This window comes from Aotus nancymaae, unplaced genomic scaffold (assembly GCF_030222135.1).
Source record: "Aotus nancymaae isolate 86718 unplaced genomic scaffold, 86718_ANA_hifiasm-v0.15.2.pri h1tg000012l, whole genome shotgun sequence".
Lineage (NCBI taxonomy): Eukaryota > Metazoa > Chordata > Mammalia > Primates > Aotidae > Aotus > Aotus nancymaae.
In genome coordinates, this window is record NW_026988423.1 from 13220009 (window position 1) to 13237784 (window position 17776).

The 17776-nt window shown below is 36.6% G+C and overlaps 1 protein-coding gene across 2 annotated transcripts in view; it reads right to left on the reverse strand.

The window, feature by feature from the left end:
* The window catches only part of CUNH11orf65 (chromosome unknown C11orf65 homolog), a 155347-nt gene that overhangs the window by 110200 nt on the left and 27371 nt on the right, over nt 1–17776 (reverse strand). For both annotated transcript variants that reach the window (XM_012474587.2, XM_012474586.2), the window contains exons 4-6: nt 5492–5545; nt 4400–4600; nt 3096–3226 (exon numbers count right to left, since the gene is read on the reverse strand). In XM_012474587.2, coding sequence (XP_012330010.1) covers nt 3096–3226; nt 4400–4600; nt 5492–5545 — 386 coding nt within the window. The remainder of the gene's footprint in view (nt 1–3095; nt 3227–4399; nt 4601–5491; nt 5546–17776) is intronic.

A 17776-nucleotide genomic window follows, 5' to 3' on the forward strand; every position in this document is an offset into this window, starting at 1 on the left:
CAAACCCCTGGGGACGAGAGCAGGAAAGCTGATATATCTCCAAGAGCAAGACGTAAAAACACACTTTGTTCTTTCTGTGAAAATGCAGACTGCTTCTCCTTTTGCTTAGTGATTGGGATAGGATGGGAAATAACACATTTGCCAGGTCACTTGCAGCATACCAGGTGCCAGGGGCTGTGTTGATTTCCTCTATGGAAGAAGCCACAACTGGAAGCCTCGCTGCAATTGAGTTATCACCTGACCTCTACCACTTCGAAGTTCCATTAGTTCCAGTGACCTGAACGAACCAATTCCATCACAGCTTCCCCTACCATAATCTCCATCCTTGTAAAGAACAGCCACCACAGAGTTCAGCAAGCAGTATGCTACTCTTGGGCCTTGCATGGTGGCTCATGCCTGTAATCCCAGCACTTTGGGAGGCCGAGGCAGGCAGATCATACAGTCAGGAGTTCGAGAGAAGCCTGGCCAATATGGTGAAATCCCATCTCTACTAAAAATACAAAAAAATTAGCCAGGCATGGTGGTGCACGCCTGTAATCCCAGCTAGTTGGGAGGCTGAGGCAGGAGAATTGCTTGAACCCAGGAGGCGGAGGTTACAGTGAGCCAAGACTGAGCCACTGCACTCCAGCCTGGGCAACAGAGTGAGACTCCGTCCCCCTACCCCCACAAAAAAAAAGAAAGAAAAAGAAATATGCTGCTCCCCTCACCAAGCTATTACCTCATAGCTTGATTGAAAAAAAAAAAGGTATCTCTTGGGACTTACTGGGGTGATGGCGAGATGGTGGTTTAGTAGACTGCACACACACACACACACACACACACACACACACACACACACACACACACACACAATTCCCTGAACTTTTAGAAATCCTTTTTCTACAGTATGCCAGAGAAGTTCTGGCATTTTGCAAAGGTAGAGCTTTCGTTGGCTCTACCTAACTCAGGCTTTGATTAGCTAATCTAACAGACCATTAACATAATTTCTGCCAACTCAAGCCAAAACATTAAATCCACCATCCCAGGTGAGTATGGTCAAATCAGTTAAGTTCAGCCCAACCGACTCGATCTAACAATCTTAGGATCTATCCTCACACGATGCTTCTGAGACTGCTGGCAATACAGATTAGTAAATTCTTGTAACTCTTCTGGTTTTCTAAACTATCTCCTCTTGGAGTGGACCTTCTACTGCTGTCTAGGCTGTCTTGAGATACAAATCTCATTGTGAGCTGAAGGCAATGAGAAATAGTGGAGGTGGAATCCTGAGGACAACCAGCATAAATGTTTGTGGCAACTGTGCCAGTGCAGTCACTGAAAGGCTTTTATGCAGAGAAGAGTTGCTTCCCTCAAAAGGGAGAGCAAGAGTTCCCTATACCAACAAGGCACTTTGGAAGCTCAAAGTTCTTAGCCTTGTGTATGTTTGCCCAAATGTCCTAATCCCAGGTCTCAGGGTTCTCCTTCTTCACCACTAGTACCGTTATCTTACTGCAAAAGACCTGGCAGCATTAAGCATTTGGTAGTGCTGTAGGCACTGTAACCCTGTGACCCTTGCAATGGAAAACGGGGTTGCCCTCAACCCATGCTGTGATTATAAGAGATGAAGGATCGCTTCAGAGCTGCCAGGGAGGTCTTCTGATTGTCTGTACATGTTCTTTATTTTTTAAACTATTTTACTGAGGTATGGTTGATGCACAACAAACTACACATATTTAAATTGTACAATGTACAGTTTTGACATGTTTATATACCTATAAATCCATCACTACAATAAAAAATGAATCTATCCATCACCCTCCAAAGTTTCCTTGTATTCCTTTGGAATCCCTCTCTCTTTCCTCTTTTCCATCTCCAGACAACTGCTGATCTTCTTTGTGCACTGCAGATTTGTGTCTTCTAGAACTGTATGTAAATGGAATCATAGAGTATGTACTATTTTTTGACAGATTTCTTTCATTCAGCATTATTTTGAGGTTGGTCCATGTCGTTCCGTGTATCAGTAGTTCATTCTGTGGTACTGCTGAGTAGTATTCCTTTGTGTAGACACCCTATCACTTGCTTACCCATTCACCTGCTGATGCACATTTGTGCTGTTTCTGGTTTTTCACTATTATAATGAGAAATAAACCAGCTATGAACATTCACAAAGAATCTTTCTGTGGACATGTTTTTATTTCTCTTGGGTAAATATGTAGGGGTAGAATGACTGGTTTAATAGTTTACTTGTTTAAAAAACCTGTCAAACTGTTTTCCAAAGTGCACACACTAATTTGCATTTGCTCCATATCCTTGCCACCAATTGGTATGACAGACTATTTCAGTCATTCTAGTGGGTATGTAGTGGTATCTCATTAATGTTTTAGTTTGCATTTCTCTAATGATTAATGATGTTAGTCACTGGTTGAGTTGTGCTAATTTGCTATCTATATAACTTCACTGCAGTGTTTATTCAAGTTTTTTGCCCACTTTAAAATTTATTGTTTAGAGTTTTTTTTTTAACATATTCTTGATTCAAGACCTTTGTCAGACACATGCTTTGCAAATGTCTTATCCCTGTCTATGGCTTGTATTTTTATTTTTGTAACATGTCAATCAAAAAACAAAAGCTTTTAATTTTGATGAAGTGAAATTTAAAATTGTTTCTTTTATACTTCCTGGCTTCTGTGTCCTCTTTAAAAAATCTTGGCCAGAACAAAAGGCACTAGGATTTTCTCCTTCTATTAGTTTTTTAGATGCTTTATGGTTTTTGCTCTTATACTTAGATTTATGATCTCTTTTCAGTTAATTTTACACATGCTGTAAGATAAGACTCAAGTTTCATTTTTATGCATTTGATATCCACTTTGTTGAAAAGACTATTTTTTTCCCAATTTAGTTCCCTTGGCACCTCTATTGAAAATTAATTAACAATATATATGGGGGTTTATTTCACAATTCCATATTCAGTCCCATGATCTGTACGTCTGTCTATATGCCAATACCACAATGTCATGATTATAGTAGCTTTACAAGTCTTGAAATCAGGCAGTAAGTATAGTTCTCCAAATTTGTTTTTTTCCCTAACTACTATATACTTCCTTCATGTTTCATCAACTTACATTTGCCTCATCCACTTTATTTTGGTAAGTTTTCTTTTCTTTTCCAAGTCTTGCCTTCTCTTTAGTTTAGAGAAATGGAATTCACTTTCCTTTTTGTCTTCCACCACTATACTGTCAGTAGATAGCCAAAACTATTGAGAAGCAAAAATAAATACAGAAAATGTTGAAATACTGATTGTGAGGTTATTTGCCAATAGACAAGAACTTCTATGTGCTCAGTAGGGATATGCCAAGATAGAAATAGAGGAAAGGATAGATCCTTTCAAGGTATTTCTAATTAACTGATGGGCAAGTAGTACACTCGGCCTTCAGAAGCACATGCTACAGATAGATCGACAAAGTACCAGTGTACTGAGGTACTTAATAAGTATTTGTTGAATGGATAAAAAGATATATCCTAAGAGTGTCTCATCTTATCACATGATGACTAAGCTACTCTTAGTGCTGATAGCTTTCAATTACTCTAATCCTCAAGGAGTACAGCCACCTTTCAGGAATGCAGAAGTCCCTGTATCATGACCCAAGACTCTGTGGTTTCCCCTTTATGACACTTTCTCCTAAATGGTTGTCTATTTTCCCCCTTCTGACTCATTCCCCTTGCTCTTTCATACACACCCTAGATAATAAGGAGAGTTTGTTAATCCTTCCAAACACTATATATTTGCCCTTCTTAAACCATTTAACATGTTTACTACATTGTACTGAAATGTCCTGTTTACTTGACTGTCTCCCTAATTGAAAGGCAAACTACTTAAGTCTATCCCAAGCATCTAGAACAATGTCTGGCATATGGTTGATATGCAATAGTTTATTAAACGAATGAATTCATACCTTGATCATTTTTACACTTAGTATATTGTTTTGTTTTGTTTTTGTTGTTTGTTTGCTTTTTGAGACAGAGTCTTACTCTGTCACCCAGGCTGGAGTACAGTGGCACCATCTCAGCTCCAAGTGCTGGGATTACAGGCATGAGCCACAGCATCTGGTAATACTTAGTGTTAATATAGTCAACATATCACATTCTACAATCTGTATACTGAGTATATAATCTGCTGAGTACCAGAGAGTATCTAAAGATGGCCTATTCAAAGCTGATAATTAAAAGTAGAAATAAATGTAAAAAGAAAAAAAACTGCTGTCCCTTGAAGTATTATTAGCAACCCCAGAGTAGCTCATGTAAGCAAAATTTATCAATTCAACTAATAGAATTTATTATTTTAAAAAATAATTTTAATATTAATTTTCAAAAAAATGGATTTCTAAGTAGATAAGATTAAAAATTATTAACATTTCTCTTTTCTTACTCTATCAGAAACTGGCCTCCAGCCATTGTTTTCTATACGATGATACCAGCCACTATAATCCTCTTCCTGAAGATGATCATCTTTATTATGAGATGTATGCTTTGCTGGAAGTTTTGCATAATTTCTAGGGCTGTTAGCACACAGATCTTCAATATGTCTGTGAGTAAAAATTTTATAGTATATATCAGGTGGAAACTTAACCTGTAGATGGAAAAGTTCAAAGAACCATTGTAATATAACTATAAAAATGTTTTACATTTTAAAAACTTACATTGTTTCAATTTCATAAAAATGTGCTTTAACAATGAGATGCCATCTCACACCAGTTACAATGCGATCATTAAAATGTCAGGAGACAACAGATGCTGGAGAGGATGTGGAGAAATAGGAATGCTTTTACATTGTTGGTGAAAGTGTAAATTAGTTCAACCATTGTGGAAAACAGTGTGGCAATTCCTCAAGAATCTAGAACTAGAAATATCATTTGATCCAGCAAGCCCATTACTGGGCATATACCCAAAGGATTATAGATCATTCTATCACAAAGACCCATGCACACGTATGTTTATTGCAGCACTGTTCACAATAGCAAAGACTTGGAACTAACTCAAATGCCCATCAATGATAGACTGGATAAAGAAAATGTGGCACATATACACCATGGAATACTATGCAGCCATAAAACAGGATGAGTTAATGTCCTTTGCAGGTACATAGATGAAGCTGGAAACATCATTCTCAGCAAACTAACACAAGAACAGAAAACTAAACACTGCCTGTTCTCACTCATAAGTGGGAGTTGAACAGTGAGAACACATGGACACAGGGAGGGGAACATTACACACCAGGGCCCGTCAGGAGGTGGGGGTTAGGGGAAGGATAGCATTAGGAGAGATACCTAATGTAGATGATGGGGTGATGAAAGCAGCAAACCACCATGGCACATGTGTAACTATGTAACGAACCTGCACGTTCTGCCCATGTGTCCCAGAACTTAAAGTATAATAATAATAAATACATTATATCTATTTTTAAAAAGTTCTATTAAAAATGTGTGTTAAAACTACTAAATAAGCATTCAACCATACTTACTCCACCTAATCTGAATCGCACATGAATGCCAGCAGCAGCATCTAGAAGCTCTGCCTATAAAAAAATACATTACTCTTCAGGATTCTGTATGTATCAATTCACTACCTGTCACTCTTTTATCTTAAACAGTTGCTGAATACTGAGTAGGAAAAAGGTCAGGTGACCCAACCTATGATAATTAATTTTAAATTAGAAAAATTGGTTCTTTTTTCTTTTGAGGTGGAGTTTTGCTCTTGTTGCTCAGGCTGGAGTGCAATGGCACATGTCAGCTCACTGCAACCTCCACCTCCCAGATTCTCCTGCCTCAGCCTCCTGAGTAGCTTGGATTACAGGCATGTGCCACCATGTCTGACTAATTTTGTATTTTTAGTAAAGATGGGGTTTCTCCATGTTGGTCAGGCTGGTCTCAAACTCCTGATCTCAGGTGATCTGCCTACCTCAGCCTTCCAAAGTGCTGGGATTACAGGCATGAGCCACTGTGCCCAGCTGAAAAATTGTTTAAAAATTTTTTTTGAGACAGGATTTCACTATGTTGCCCAGGCTGGAGTACAAAGGAATGATCTTGGTTCACTGAAGCCTTAACCTCTTTGGCTCAAGCGATGGTCCCACCTCAGCCTTCCAAATAGTTGAGACTAGAGGTGTGTACCACCATGTCTGGCTAATTTTTGTATTTTTTTTTTTTTTTGGAGAGACAGAGTCTTCCTATGTTACCAGGCTGGTCTTGAATTCCTGGCCTCAAGTGATATTCCTGCCTTAGCCTCCCAAAGTGCTAGGATTATAGCCATCAGCCACTATGCTCAGCCATTAAAAATTTTCTTTTGTAATGAATTACAAAATATTTTATGAACTAAGGACTTAATTTCTTGTGGACATCAATAACTAACAGTGCTATGGTAAACGAAAAAATGATACCAAACTGTTTCCTCTCTATGCAATATATAAACATAAAAGCCAAGTGATTTTTTTATTCATAAAACTTTTAAGTAAGTCCTCAAAGTATGATTTACATATAAAATATTATCTTACAGGTAAATTTAAAGAAAAAATTATGACTGATCAACCTAAATTCAACAGCAGATGATCTTTCCTAGTTAGCTATTAATAAATTTAAAAAACCATGTTTAAAATTCTGGGCCAGAAATGGTAGCTCATGCCTATAATCCCAAAACTTTGGGAGGCTGAAGAAGGTAGATTGCTTGAGGTCAGGAGTTCTGAGGCCAGCCTGGCCAACATGGTAAAACCCCATTTTTACTAAAAATACAAAAATTAACTGGGCATGGTGTTGGGTGCCTGTAATTCCAGTTACTGTGGAGGCTGAGGCAGAAGAATTGCTTGAACCAGGGAAGTGAAGGCTGCAGTGAGCAGAGAGATTGCACCACTGCACTCCAGCCTAGGTGACAGAGACTTCGTCTCAATAAATAAACAAATAAATACATAAATATATTAATTAAATTTTGTAAGAATTGTATATACTAGGTGTTCTGAATTTTAGTTTGATACACTGCACCAAATGGAAGTAGAGAAAAAAATTCTTGGTCCTTTATCAGAAGGCAGTTCAATCTTGTCTCCTTATCATATTTGGTTAGATCAGAAAAAAGATATTATTCAACATATAGAGTCTGAAACACAACATTAATTTAGCAGAATAATCTTTTCTTGACTAAAAACTTTATGAATTCAAGTATGAAGCGTGACAGCCTGTTATGGAATGTATTTTCTATATTTGAACCATGATAATACACATATAAACATTTTTTTCACGAAGGTGGACAGATCTTAAGTGTATAGTTCCATGAATTTTTACATATGTATTGTACTCTCATGCTTGGCTTCTTTTGCTCAACATGAATCTGTGATAAATCTCTAAGATTCATGTATGTAATTGTAGATAGCAGCAGTTAGTTCTTTTTCACCGCTGTCTACCATTCCATCATAGAATATACCACAATTTATATTATTGTTGGACATTTGATATGTCTCTAGTTTTGGGTTAAAATGAATAAAACTGCTGTGAACATTCATTTTCATGTCTTCTGTGGGTTATAGCAATCATTTCTCTTTGTTACATACCCAGAAATGAAATACGAGAGGTCATAAGGTATATGTGGTACATATATGTACACAGATGGCCCCAACTTACACTGGTTCGACTTACAGTTTTGACTACAATGGTATGAAAGTGATATGCATTCAGTAGAAATCATACTTTAAATTTTGAATTTTGATCTTTTCCCAGGCTAGCAATATGAGCTTTGATGCTCTTGTTATGATGCTGGGCAGTGGCAGCAAGCCACAGCTTTCAGTCAGCCACAGGATCATGAGGATAAACAACTGATACTCTACAGCAGTCCATGGCCTGTTACAACTAGGCTGCACAGCAGGAGGTGAGTGGTAGAAGCATTACTACCTGAGCTCCCCATCCTGTTAGATCATCAGCAGCATTAGATTCTCATAGGTGTACAAACCCTACTGTGAACTGCACACATGCACAGGATCTAGGTTGCATGCACCTTATGAGAATCTAATGCCTGATGATCTACTGTGGAACAGTTTTATCCCGAAACCATCCTCCACATCCCAAATCTGTGGTAAAATTATCTTCCACTAAACTGGTCCCTGGTGTCAAAAAGCTCAAGGACTGCTGCTCCACACTATAGGCTAAGTTGGTAAGTTATAATGTTTGCCAGGTTAGGTGTATTAAATGCAGTTTTTACTTAACGATATTTTCACCTTGTGATGAGTTTGCCTTAATATACACTGCCATAAGCCGAGGGGCATCTTTAATTTGCTGTACTAGTAACTACCATAGAGTTTTCCAAATTTTTCTAACAATTTCCCCACTGGTAATATATGAGAGTTCTGGTTGCTCCATATCCTCATCAACATTTGGTATTGTCAATCCTTCTAATTTTAGCCATTCTGGTGGGTTTATAATGGTAGCTCATTGTAGTTTTAATTTGTATTTTCTTATGACTAACCATGCTGAGCACGCTGCCTATGCTTATTGGCTATATGGATCTATCAGTCACTCCAGTGGTTTATAAATTTTATTAACCTATTCAGCAAATCAACTGGCTATTACTTGCACAGTGGCACCATCATGGTTCAGTGCAGCCTCAACCTCCCCAGCTCAATTGATCCTTCTGCCTAACTATACCAGGTAGCTGGGAATACAGGCATGCACCACCATGACAGGCTAATTTTTGTATTTTTGGTAGGCAAGGGGTTTCTCCATGCTGCCTAGGCTTGTCTTGAACTCCTGGGCTCAAGCAATCTTTGCACCTAGGCTTCCCAAAGTGCTGGGATTACTCTCTTCACTCACTCACTCACTCCACTCTCTAAGTTCATGGGTATACATTTTTAGTACTCACTTATAAGTGAGAAGATTCAATATTTGAATTTCTGTGCCTGACTAGTTTCACTTAAGATAATGACCTCCAGTTTCATCCATGTTGTTGCAAAAGACATTTCATTCTTTCTTAATGGCTGAGTTGTATTTCAATGTATGTATCTATAGCACATTTTCTTTATCCAATCATCCAATGATGGACACTTAGGTTGATTCCATATCTTCGCTATTGTTAATTGTGCTTCAGTAAACATAGAAGTGCAGGTATCTTTTTGGTATATTTATTTCTTTTCCTTTGGGTAGATACCCAGTAGTGAGATTGTTCAGTTGAATGGTAGTTGCATTTTAGTTCACTGAGAAACCTCCATACTGTTTTCCACAGGAGCTGCACTGATTTACATTCCCACTAACAGTGTATGAGTTCCCTATTATCTGCATCCTCACCAAAATCTGTAATTGTTTTTTACCTTTATATTTTATTTTTACAAAAGTTTATTCTTAAATGTACAATAGGCTTCATGACTATACAATCATTCTAGCTATAGGTGGCAAAAGGTGTTATGAAAAAGAATATAGATGCTTATAGGAATGGAATCAAAAGTCACCATTACCTCAGGCACAAGGAACAGTTAACTTTTTGCCAGATTTCATAATTTCGCCTGTGGCTCGGGGTTCCTTGCCTGTGGCCTTTGTTTTTAGCTCATCAAGTTTCTTCTGTTCCTCTTTGTGTTTCTGTTTGAAAGCCTTCTTGGCTGGACGCAGTGGCTCACAACTGTAATCCCAGCACTTTGGGAGGCCAAGGCGGGTGGATCACCAGAGGTCAGGAATTCAAGACCAGCCTGGTGAACATAGTGAAACCCCATCTCTACAAAAAATATAAAAATTAGCCAGGCATGGTGGTATGCGCCTGTAGTCCCAGCTACTTGGGAGGCTGAGACAGGACAATTGCTTGAATCCAGGAGGTGGAGGTTGCAGTGAGCTGAGATCACGCCACTGCACTCCAGCTTGGGCAACAGAGTGAGACTTGTCTCAAAAAAAAAAAAAAGAAAGAAAAAGAAAAGAAAGTCTTCTCTTCCTCATCCATCTCCTTGGCCTGCTTTGGGGCTTCTTCTTTCCACCTTTAGAGCTAGGCATGGTGCCTGCTGCCCATTCCCCAAACTCTGCCAAGGGAAACTTTTAAGTCTTTTTAATAATAATCTTTTTTTTCTTTTTCCTAGAGACAGGGTCTCACTCTGTCATTCAGTGTCATGGCATAATGACAGTTCACCGTAGCCTCAAACTCCTGGGATCAAGTGATCCTCTTGCCTTAGCCTCCCAAGTAGCTAGGACCAGTCTCACAATGTCTGGCTAAAATTTTTTTTGTAGAGGTGGGATCTTGTTATGTTGCCCAGGCTGGTGTCAAACTACTGGTCACAAGTGTTCCTCCTGCCTCAATCTCCCAAAACACTGGGATTACAGATATGAGCCACGATGTCCAGCATCTTTTTAATAATAACTACTCTGGGCTGGGTGCGGTGGCTCATGCCTGTAATCCCAGCACTTTGGGAAGCCGAGGCGGGCGGATCACGAGGTCAAGAGATTGAGACTACCCTGGCCAACATGGTGAAACCCCGTCTCTACTAAAAATACAAAAATTAGCTGGGCGTGGTGGTGCATGCCTGTAGTCCCAGCTACTTGGGAGGCTGAGGCAGGAGAATTGCTTGAACCCGGGAGGCAGAGGTTGCAGTGAGCCAAGATTGCACCACTGCACTCCAGCCTGGCACCTGGCGACGGAGCAAGACTCTGTCTCAAAAAAAAAAAATTAATAATAATAATAATAATAACTATTCTGACTGGTGTAAGATGGTATCTCATTGTGGTTTTAATTTGCATTTCTCTGATGATTCCTGATATTAAGCATGTTTTCTTATACCTGTTGGCCATTTGTATGTCTTCTTTTGAAGAATGTCTGTTCATATCCTTTGCCCTTTGGAATTATTATGTTTTGTTGTTGTTTTGAGTTCCTTGTATATTCTGAATATTAGTTCCCTATCAGATGAATAGTTTGCAAATACTTTTTTCCATTCTACTGAATGGGAGAGGTTGTCTCTTCATTCTATTGATTATTTCTTTTGCTGTGCAGAAGTTTTTTAGTTTAATTAAGTCCTATTTATACATTTTTCTTTTTGTAGCCTGTGCTTTTGAGGTCTTAATCATAATTTCTTTGCCGAGACAAGTGTTCAGAAGAGTTTTTCCTATGTTTTCTTCCAGTATTTTTATAGTTTGGGGTCTTATGTTTAAACTTTTATCTATCTTTAGTTGATTTTTTTATATAGTGAGAGAGAGGGATCCAGTTTCATTCTTCTGCATATAGCAATCCGATTTTCCTAGCACCATTTATTGAAGAGGGTATATTTTCCCCAGTGTATGTTCTTGTCAGTTTTCTCAAAGATCAGTTGACTCTAAATGTGTGCCTTTATTTCTGGGTTCTCTATTCTGTTCCATTAACCTATGTATCTATTTTTATAACTGTATCATGCAATTTAGGTTACTATAGCTTTCTAATATAATTTGAAGTCAAGTAGGCTGATGTCTTCAGCTTTGTTCTTTTTGCTCAGGATTGCTTTGGCTATTGAGGCTCATTTTTAGTTCTATATGAATCTCAGGGTTTTTTTTCTAACTATATGAAAAATGACATTGGTATTTTAATAGGGATTGCACTGATCTGTAGATTGCTTTGGACAGTATGGATATTTGAACAATATTAACTCTTCCAATCCATGAGCATGGGATATTTTTCCATTTGTTTGTGCCATCTATAATTTATTTAATCAGTGTTTTGTAGTTTTCTTGGTATAGATCTTTGACCTCCTTGATTAAACGCATTCCTAGGTATTTTATTTTTTTATAGCTATTGTAAATGAGAATGTCTTCTTGATTTCTTTCTCAGATAGATCATTGTTGGTGTACAGAAATGCTACCGATTTTTGTATCCCACAACTTCGCTGAATTCATTTGTCAGATCTAAGAGTTTTCTGGTGGACTCTAGGTTTTTCTATATATAAGATCATGTCATCAGAAGAAAAAAGATAATCTGACTTCTTATTTTCCCATTTGAATACCTTTTATTTTTTTCTCCTGCCTGACTGCTCTGGCTAGAACTTCAGTACTATCCTGGATACGTGTGGTAATAGTGGGCATCCTTGTCTTTTTCCAGTTCTTAGAGGAAGTGCTTTCAACTTTTCACCATTCCGTACAATATTAGCTGTGGATTTGTCATATATGGGCTCATCTTAGCAAATTTAGAAGGAATAGAAATTATACAAAGTATGCTCTCACACCTAAATAGTATTAAACTAGAAATCAGTAACAAAGAGATAGTTGGAAAACCCCAAAACTTGAAAATTAAATAACAGACTTCTAAATAACAAGTAGGTCAAATAAAGAATATCAATAGAAAATACTTTCATTTTCATTTATTTCAAAGTAAAAATACTTTGAAATAAATGAAAATGAAAATACAATTTATAAAAATTTGAAGGATTCAGCAAAAACAGTGTTTACAGAAAATGTATAGTACTGAATGTGTATATTAGAAAACAAAAAAGATCTGAAAGAAATAATCCATTGTTCTGCCTTGAGGGACTAGAAAAGAAAAGCAAATTAAATTCAAAGCAAGTAGAAGAAAATAAATAATAAAGATTAGAGCAGAAATCAATGAAATTGTTAACAAAAAATCTATAGAAAAAATAAAAGAAACAAAAAGCTGGTTTGAAAAGATCAATAAAATTGATAAGCTTCTGAGTAGGGTAGCTAAGAACAAAAGTCAGAAAGTACAAATTACTAATATCAGAAATGGGTCCTTGTCATTTCTGTTTAATTGAATACTTTATTGTCATGATGATGGTCACTCTTCATGGACATCTTAATCTACTCTTCAAGGACTCTTCATTACACATCCCCCTTTTTTTGGAATAAAATTTGGAAAGAATGAAAATGGTGAGGGGAAAAAAAAGAAACAAAATAGAGGTCATCACTACTGACTGCCACTAAAAGGATAATAAATTTTAAGAGCACAAATAACTCTATGCTTTTAAATTTTATAACCTAGATGAAAGGGACCAATTCCCTAAAGACAAAAATCACAGAAGTAGTAGATAATTTTAATAGGCCTATCTCTATTAAAGAAATAGAATCAGGCTGGCTGTGGTGGCTCACGCCTGTAATCCCAGTACTTTGGGAGGCCAAGGAGGGTGGATCATGAGGTCAGGAGTTCAAGACCAGCCTGGCCAATATGGTGAAATCCTGTCTCTACTAAAAACACAAAAATTAGCCAGGTGTGGTTGTGTGCACCTGTAGTCTCAGCTGAGGCTGAGGCAGGAGAATCACTTCAATGGAATCAATAATTAAAACTTTTCAAAACAGAAAGCACAAGGCCCAGACGGATTCACTGGTGAATTCTACCAGACATTTAAAAAAAAAATTATACTATCTACAGTCTCTTCCAGAAAATAAAATCAAAGAGAATACTTCCTAAAACATTTGATGAGGCCAGCATAACCCTAATACAAAAACCATACAGAGACATTACATGAAAGAAAAACTATAGACCAATATCGCTCATCAACATAGATTTAAAAATCCTCAAAAAATTAGTCAAATCCAACAATGTATAAAAATAATTATACACTATGATTGAGTGTGATTTATTATGCAAGGCCATTATTACATTGTACCACAACAGGCTAAAGAAGAAAAGTTACGTGATCATATTAGTAGGTGTAGAAAAAGCATTGGACAAAATCTAACACCCATTCATGATAAAAACTTCAGCAAACTAAGAATAGAGGGGAACTTCCTCTACTTAATAATATCTACAAGAAATATACAGCTAACATCATACTTAATGACGAGAAACTAAATGTTTCCCTACAAAGATGTCCCCTCACCTTTTCTATTCAACATCACGCTGGAAGTCCTAGCAAATGCAGTAAGATGAGAAAAAGAAATGAAAAGGATACGGATTGAGAAGGGGGAAAAAGAACTGTCTTTGTTCACAGATGACATGACTGCCTATGTTAAAAAATCCCAATGAATCACAAGGTCAATATACAAGTCAACTGCTTTCTTATATATCAGCAATAAGCAATTGGAATTTGAAATTTAAAAATACAATGTCATTTATATCAGCACCTAAAAAAGTAAAGTACTTAGGTATAAATCCAACAAAATATGTAAAAATCTATATGAGAGAAACTACAAGAATGTGATGAAGGAAATCAAAGAAGATTTAAATGAATGGAGAGATATTCCATACATCTGAATAGGAAGACTCAATATTGTTGAGATGTCTGCTCTTCCCATCTTGATCTACAGATTCAATGCAATCTCAGTAAAAATCTCAGGAACTTACTTTGTGTACAAGGACAAACTGATTATAAATTTTAAGTGGAAAGGCAAAAGACCCAGAACACCCACTATGATATTGAAGGTGAACAACAAAGTTGGAGAATTGCCATTACCTAACTTCACGACTTACGATGAAACTACAATAATCAAGACAGTGTGGTATTGGTGAAAGAATAGACAAACAAATCAATGGAAATAAAACCACACAAACATAGTTAACTATTCTTCAACAAAGGAGCAAAGGCAATTTAATGGAGAAAGAATAGTCTTCAACAAATGGTGCTGGAATACCATTTGGACATGTGGGAATCCATGTTCAAGAACAAAAATAATCTAGACAAAGATCTTACACCTTTCACAAAACAGTAACTGAAAATGAATCATAACTTAATGTAAAATGCAAAACTATATAACTCTTAAAAGATAACACAGGAGGAAATCTAGGTGAGCTTGGGTTTGGTAATGACTTTTTAGCTATAACACCAAAAGCACAATAGAAGAAAAGATTATAGGACGGTCTTCATTAAAAAGTTTTACTCATGCAGGGCACTAAGATAATGAAAATACAAGTCGTAAACTGGGAAGAAAATCTTTGCCAAACACATATTGATAAAGGGCTGGTATCTAAAATATACAAAGAACTCTTTACCCTTCACTATAAGAAAACAATCTTATTTAAAAATGGGCAAAGGACCTGTAAAGATATCTCACCAAAGAAGATATACAGATGACACATAAGCATATGAAAAGATGCTCAACATTATATGTATATAGGAAATTACAAATTAAAACAACAACAAAGTGTGGTGGCTCAAGCCTGTAATCCCAGCACTTTGGGAGGCTGAGGCAGGCAGATCACTTAAGGTCAGGAGTTCAAGACCAGCCATGGCTAACATAGTAAAAACCGTCTCTACTAAAAATACAAAAATTAACCAGGTGTGATGGCATGTGAATCCTAGCTACTCAGGATGCGGAGGTAGGAGAATCACTTGAACCTGGAAGGTGGAGGTTGCAGTGAACCGAGATTGTGCCACTGCACTCCAGCCAGGGTGACAGAAACGCCATCTCAAAACAATAACAACAATAACAAACAAACGAAAAACAAAACAAAACAAAAAACAATGAGATACCTCTATACACCTATTAGAATGAGCGAATTCAAATACTGACAACGCTAGATGCTACCAAGGATGAGGAACAGTAATTCTTTGCTGGTGGAATGCAAAACAGCACAGCCACTTTGGAAAAACTTTGGCAGTTTCTTATTAAACTAACTGTACTCGTACCATAAGATCCATCAGTAGAGAATTTAAAAATACAACAGCAAGAGTACATAAGTCAAAGGGGATAACGAGAAATAAGTGCATTGTCTGGGAGAAGGTAAAAAGGCCAATCTATATGTGATTTTCATAAGTTAAATAAATATGCATGTTGTAATCTGTAGGATAAGTGTAAAAGAATGATAATATATAGAGAAAAATACAAAAACAGAAAAAGTCATTCCAAAAGAAGGCCATAGCATGTTGAAAAAGAACACAGAACTTTGGAGACATACAGAGAGTAAACAGTAATAGGGTAGCTTTAAATCCCCAAATATCAGTAATTACATTACATGTGAATGAAGTAAATGTTCCAACAAAAGACAAAGAATATCCTACTGGATAAAAAATGCTGGCTAACAACCTGCTGCCTACAAAAAGATACAGCAAAAATGAAAAGATTCAGAATGTTAGAAGTAAAATAACAGGAAAGATGTACCATGCAAATAAGAAACGGTTGCATGCACATGTTCTCACTCATAAGTAAGAGTTGAACAATGAGAACACATGGACACAGGGAGGGGAACATCACACACTGGGGCCTGTCAGAGGGTGGGGGGCTAGGGGAGGGATAGCATTAGGAGAAACACATAATATAGACGACGAGTTGATGGGTGCAGCAAACCACTATGGCACGTGTACACCTATATAACAAACCTGCATTTTCTGCATATGTGTCTCAAAACCGCAAGTACAATAATAAAAAAACCCCACAATATTACTGCCAATAAAACTTTGATTTGTTAAAAAAAAGAGAGAGAGAGAGAGAGAGAGAGAAAGTGGGTGTGGTTGTATTATACCAGAAAATTGAGACCTTAAGGGACACACTTTATAATGATAAAAGGTTCAATTCAAGAAAGATACAATAATCTTAAGTATTCACATAAGTATTCACTTAATAACATGGTCTCAAATACCTATAAACTACCAGAAAAACAGACAAATCTTGAATCATAGTGGAAGTTTTTAATACTTACCTCTCAATAACTGATAGTACAATTAGAAAAACATATTCAGTAAGGCTATATATAGAAGATTTGATCAACATAACTGACAAACTTGACCTAATTAACATCTATATAATACTATGCTCAACAACTAAAAAATATATATTCTTTTCAAGTACAGATAAAAATTTATAAGTACAGACAATTAACAGAGGACTGAAATTACAGTGCAATCAAGATAAGGACTGAGAACAAAAAGATAAATGACTAATTTCCAAATGTCTGGGAATTTAATTTTTTTTTCTTTTTTTTTCTTTTTTGAGATGAAGTCTCACTCTTGTCACCCAGGCTGGAGTGCAATGGTATGATCTCAGCTCAACGCAACCTCCGTCTTCTGGGTTCAAGTGATTTTCCTGCCTCAGCCCCCTGAGTAGCTGGGATTACAGGCGTGCACCACTATGACCAGCTAATTTTTTCATATTTGTAGTAGAGACAGGGTTTCACAATGTTGGCCAGGCTGGTCTCAAACTCCTGACCTCGTGATCTATCTACCTCAGCCTCCCAAAGTGCTGGGATTACAGGCGTGAGCCACTGCACCCAGCCCATGTCTGGGAATTTAAAAGTACAATTCTAAATAACTGAAATTAATCAAAGTAGAAATTTTAAACTACTTTGAATTGAATTTTATATGAAAATATGACATATCAAAACTTTTAAAACTGCAGCTAAAATTATTCTGAGATAAAAATTTATAAACTTAAATACATATACCACAAAAGGCCACAAATCAATAAATTCAGCATCCATTTCAAAAAGTTAGAAAAATAACAGCAAACAGGAGTCAAAGAAAATACAAAGAAGGAAATAATAAAGAGCAGAAAATGATAAAGTAGGACACAAACAATACAAAGAAAAAATAAAGTTGAAATTTGTTTTTGAAAAAGACTAATAAAAGTGATAAACTCCAAAGAGATTGCTCAAGAAAAAAAAAAGGAGATGCAAATAACCAATATCAGGAATAAAATAAAGATAACTATTACAGATTCTAAGACATCAGAAAGATCATAAGAGGATATTATGAACAATTTTAAGCTAATAAATTTAAAAATTTAGATGAAAACTTCCTAGAAAAATACAACTTATCAAAGCTAGCACAAGAAGAAATACAAAAGAGAAATAGAACTATAATTCTAAATTGAATGTAATTTAAATTTTTTCATAGAGAAAACTTCTAGCATAGATGGCTTTACTAATACATCCTTACAAAGTACATTTAAGGAAG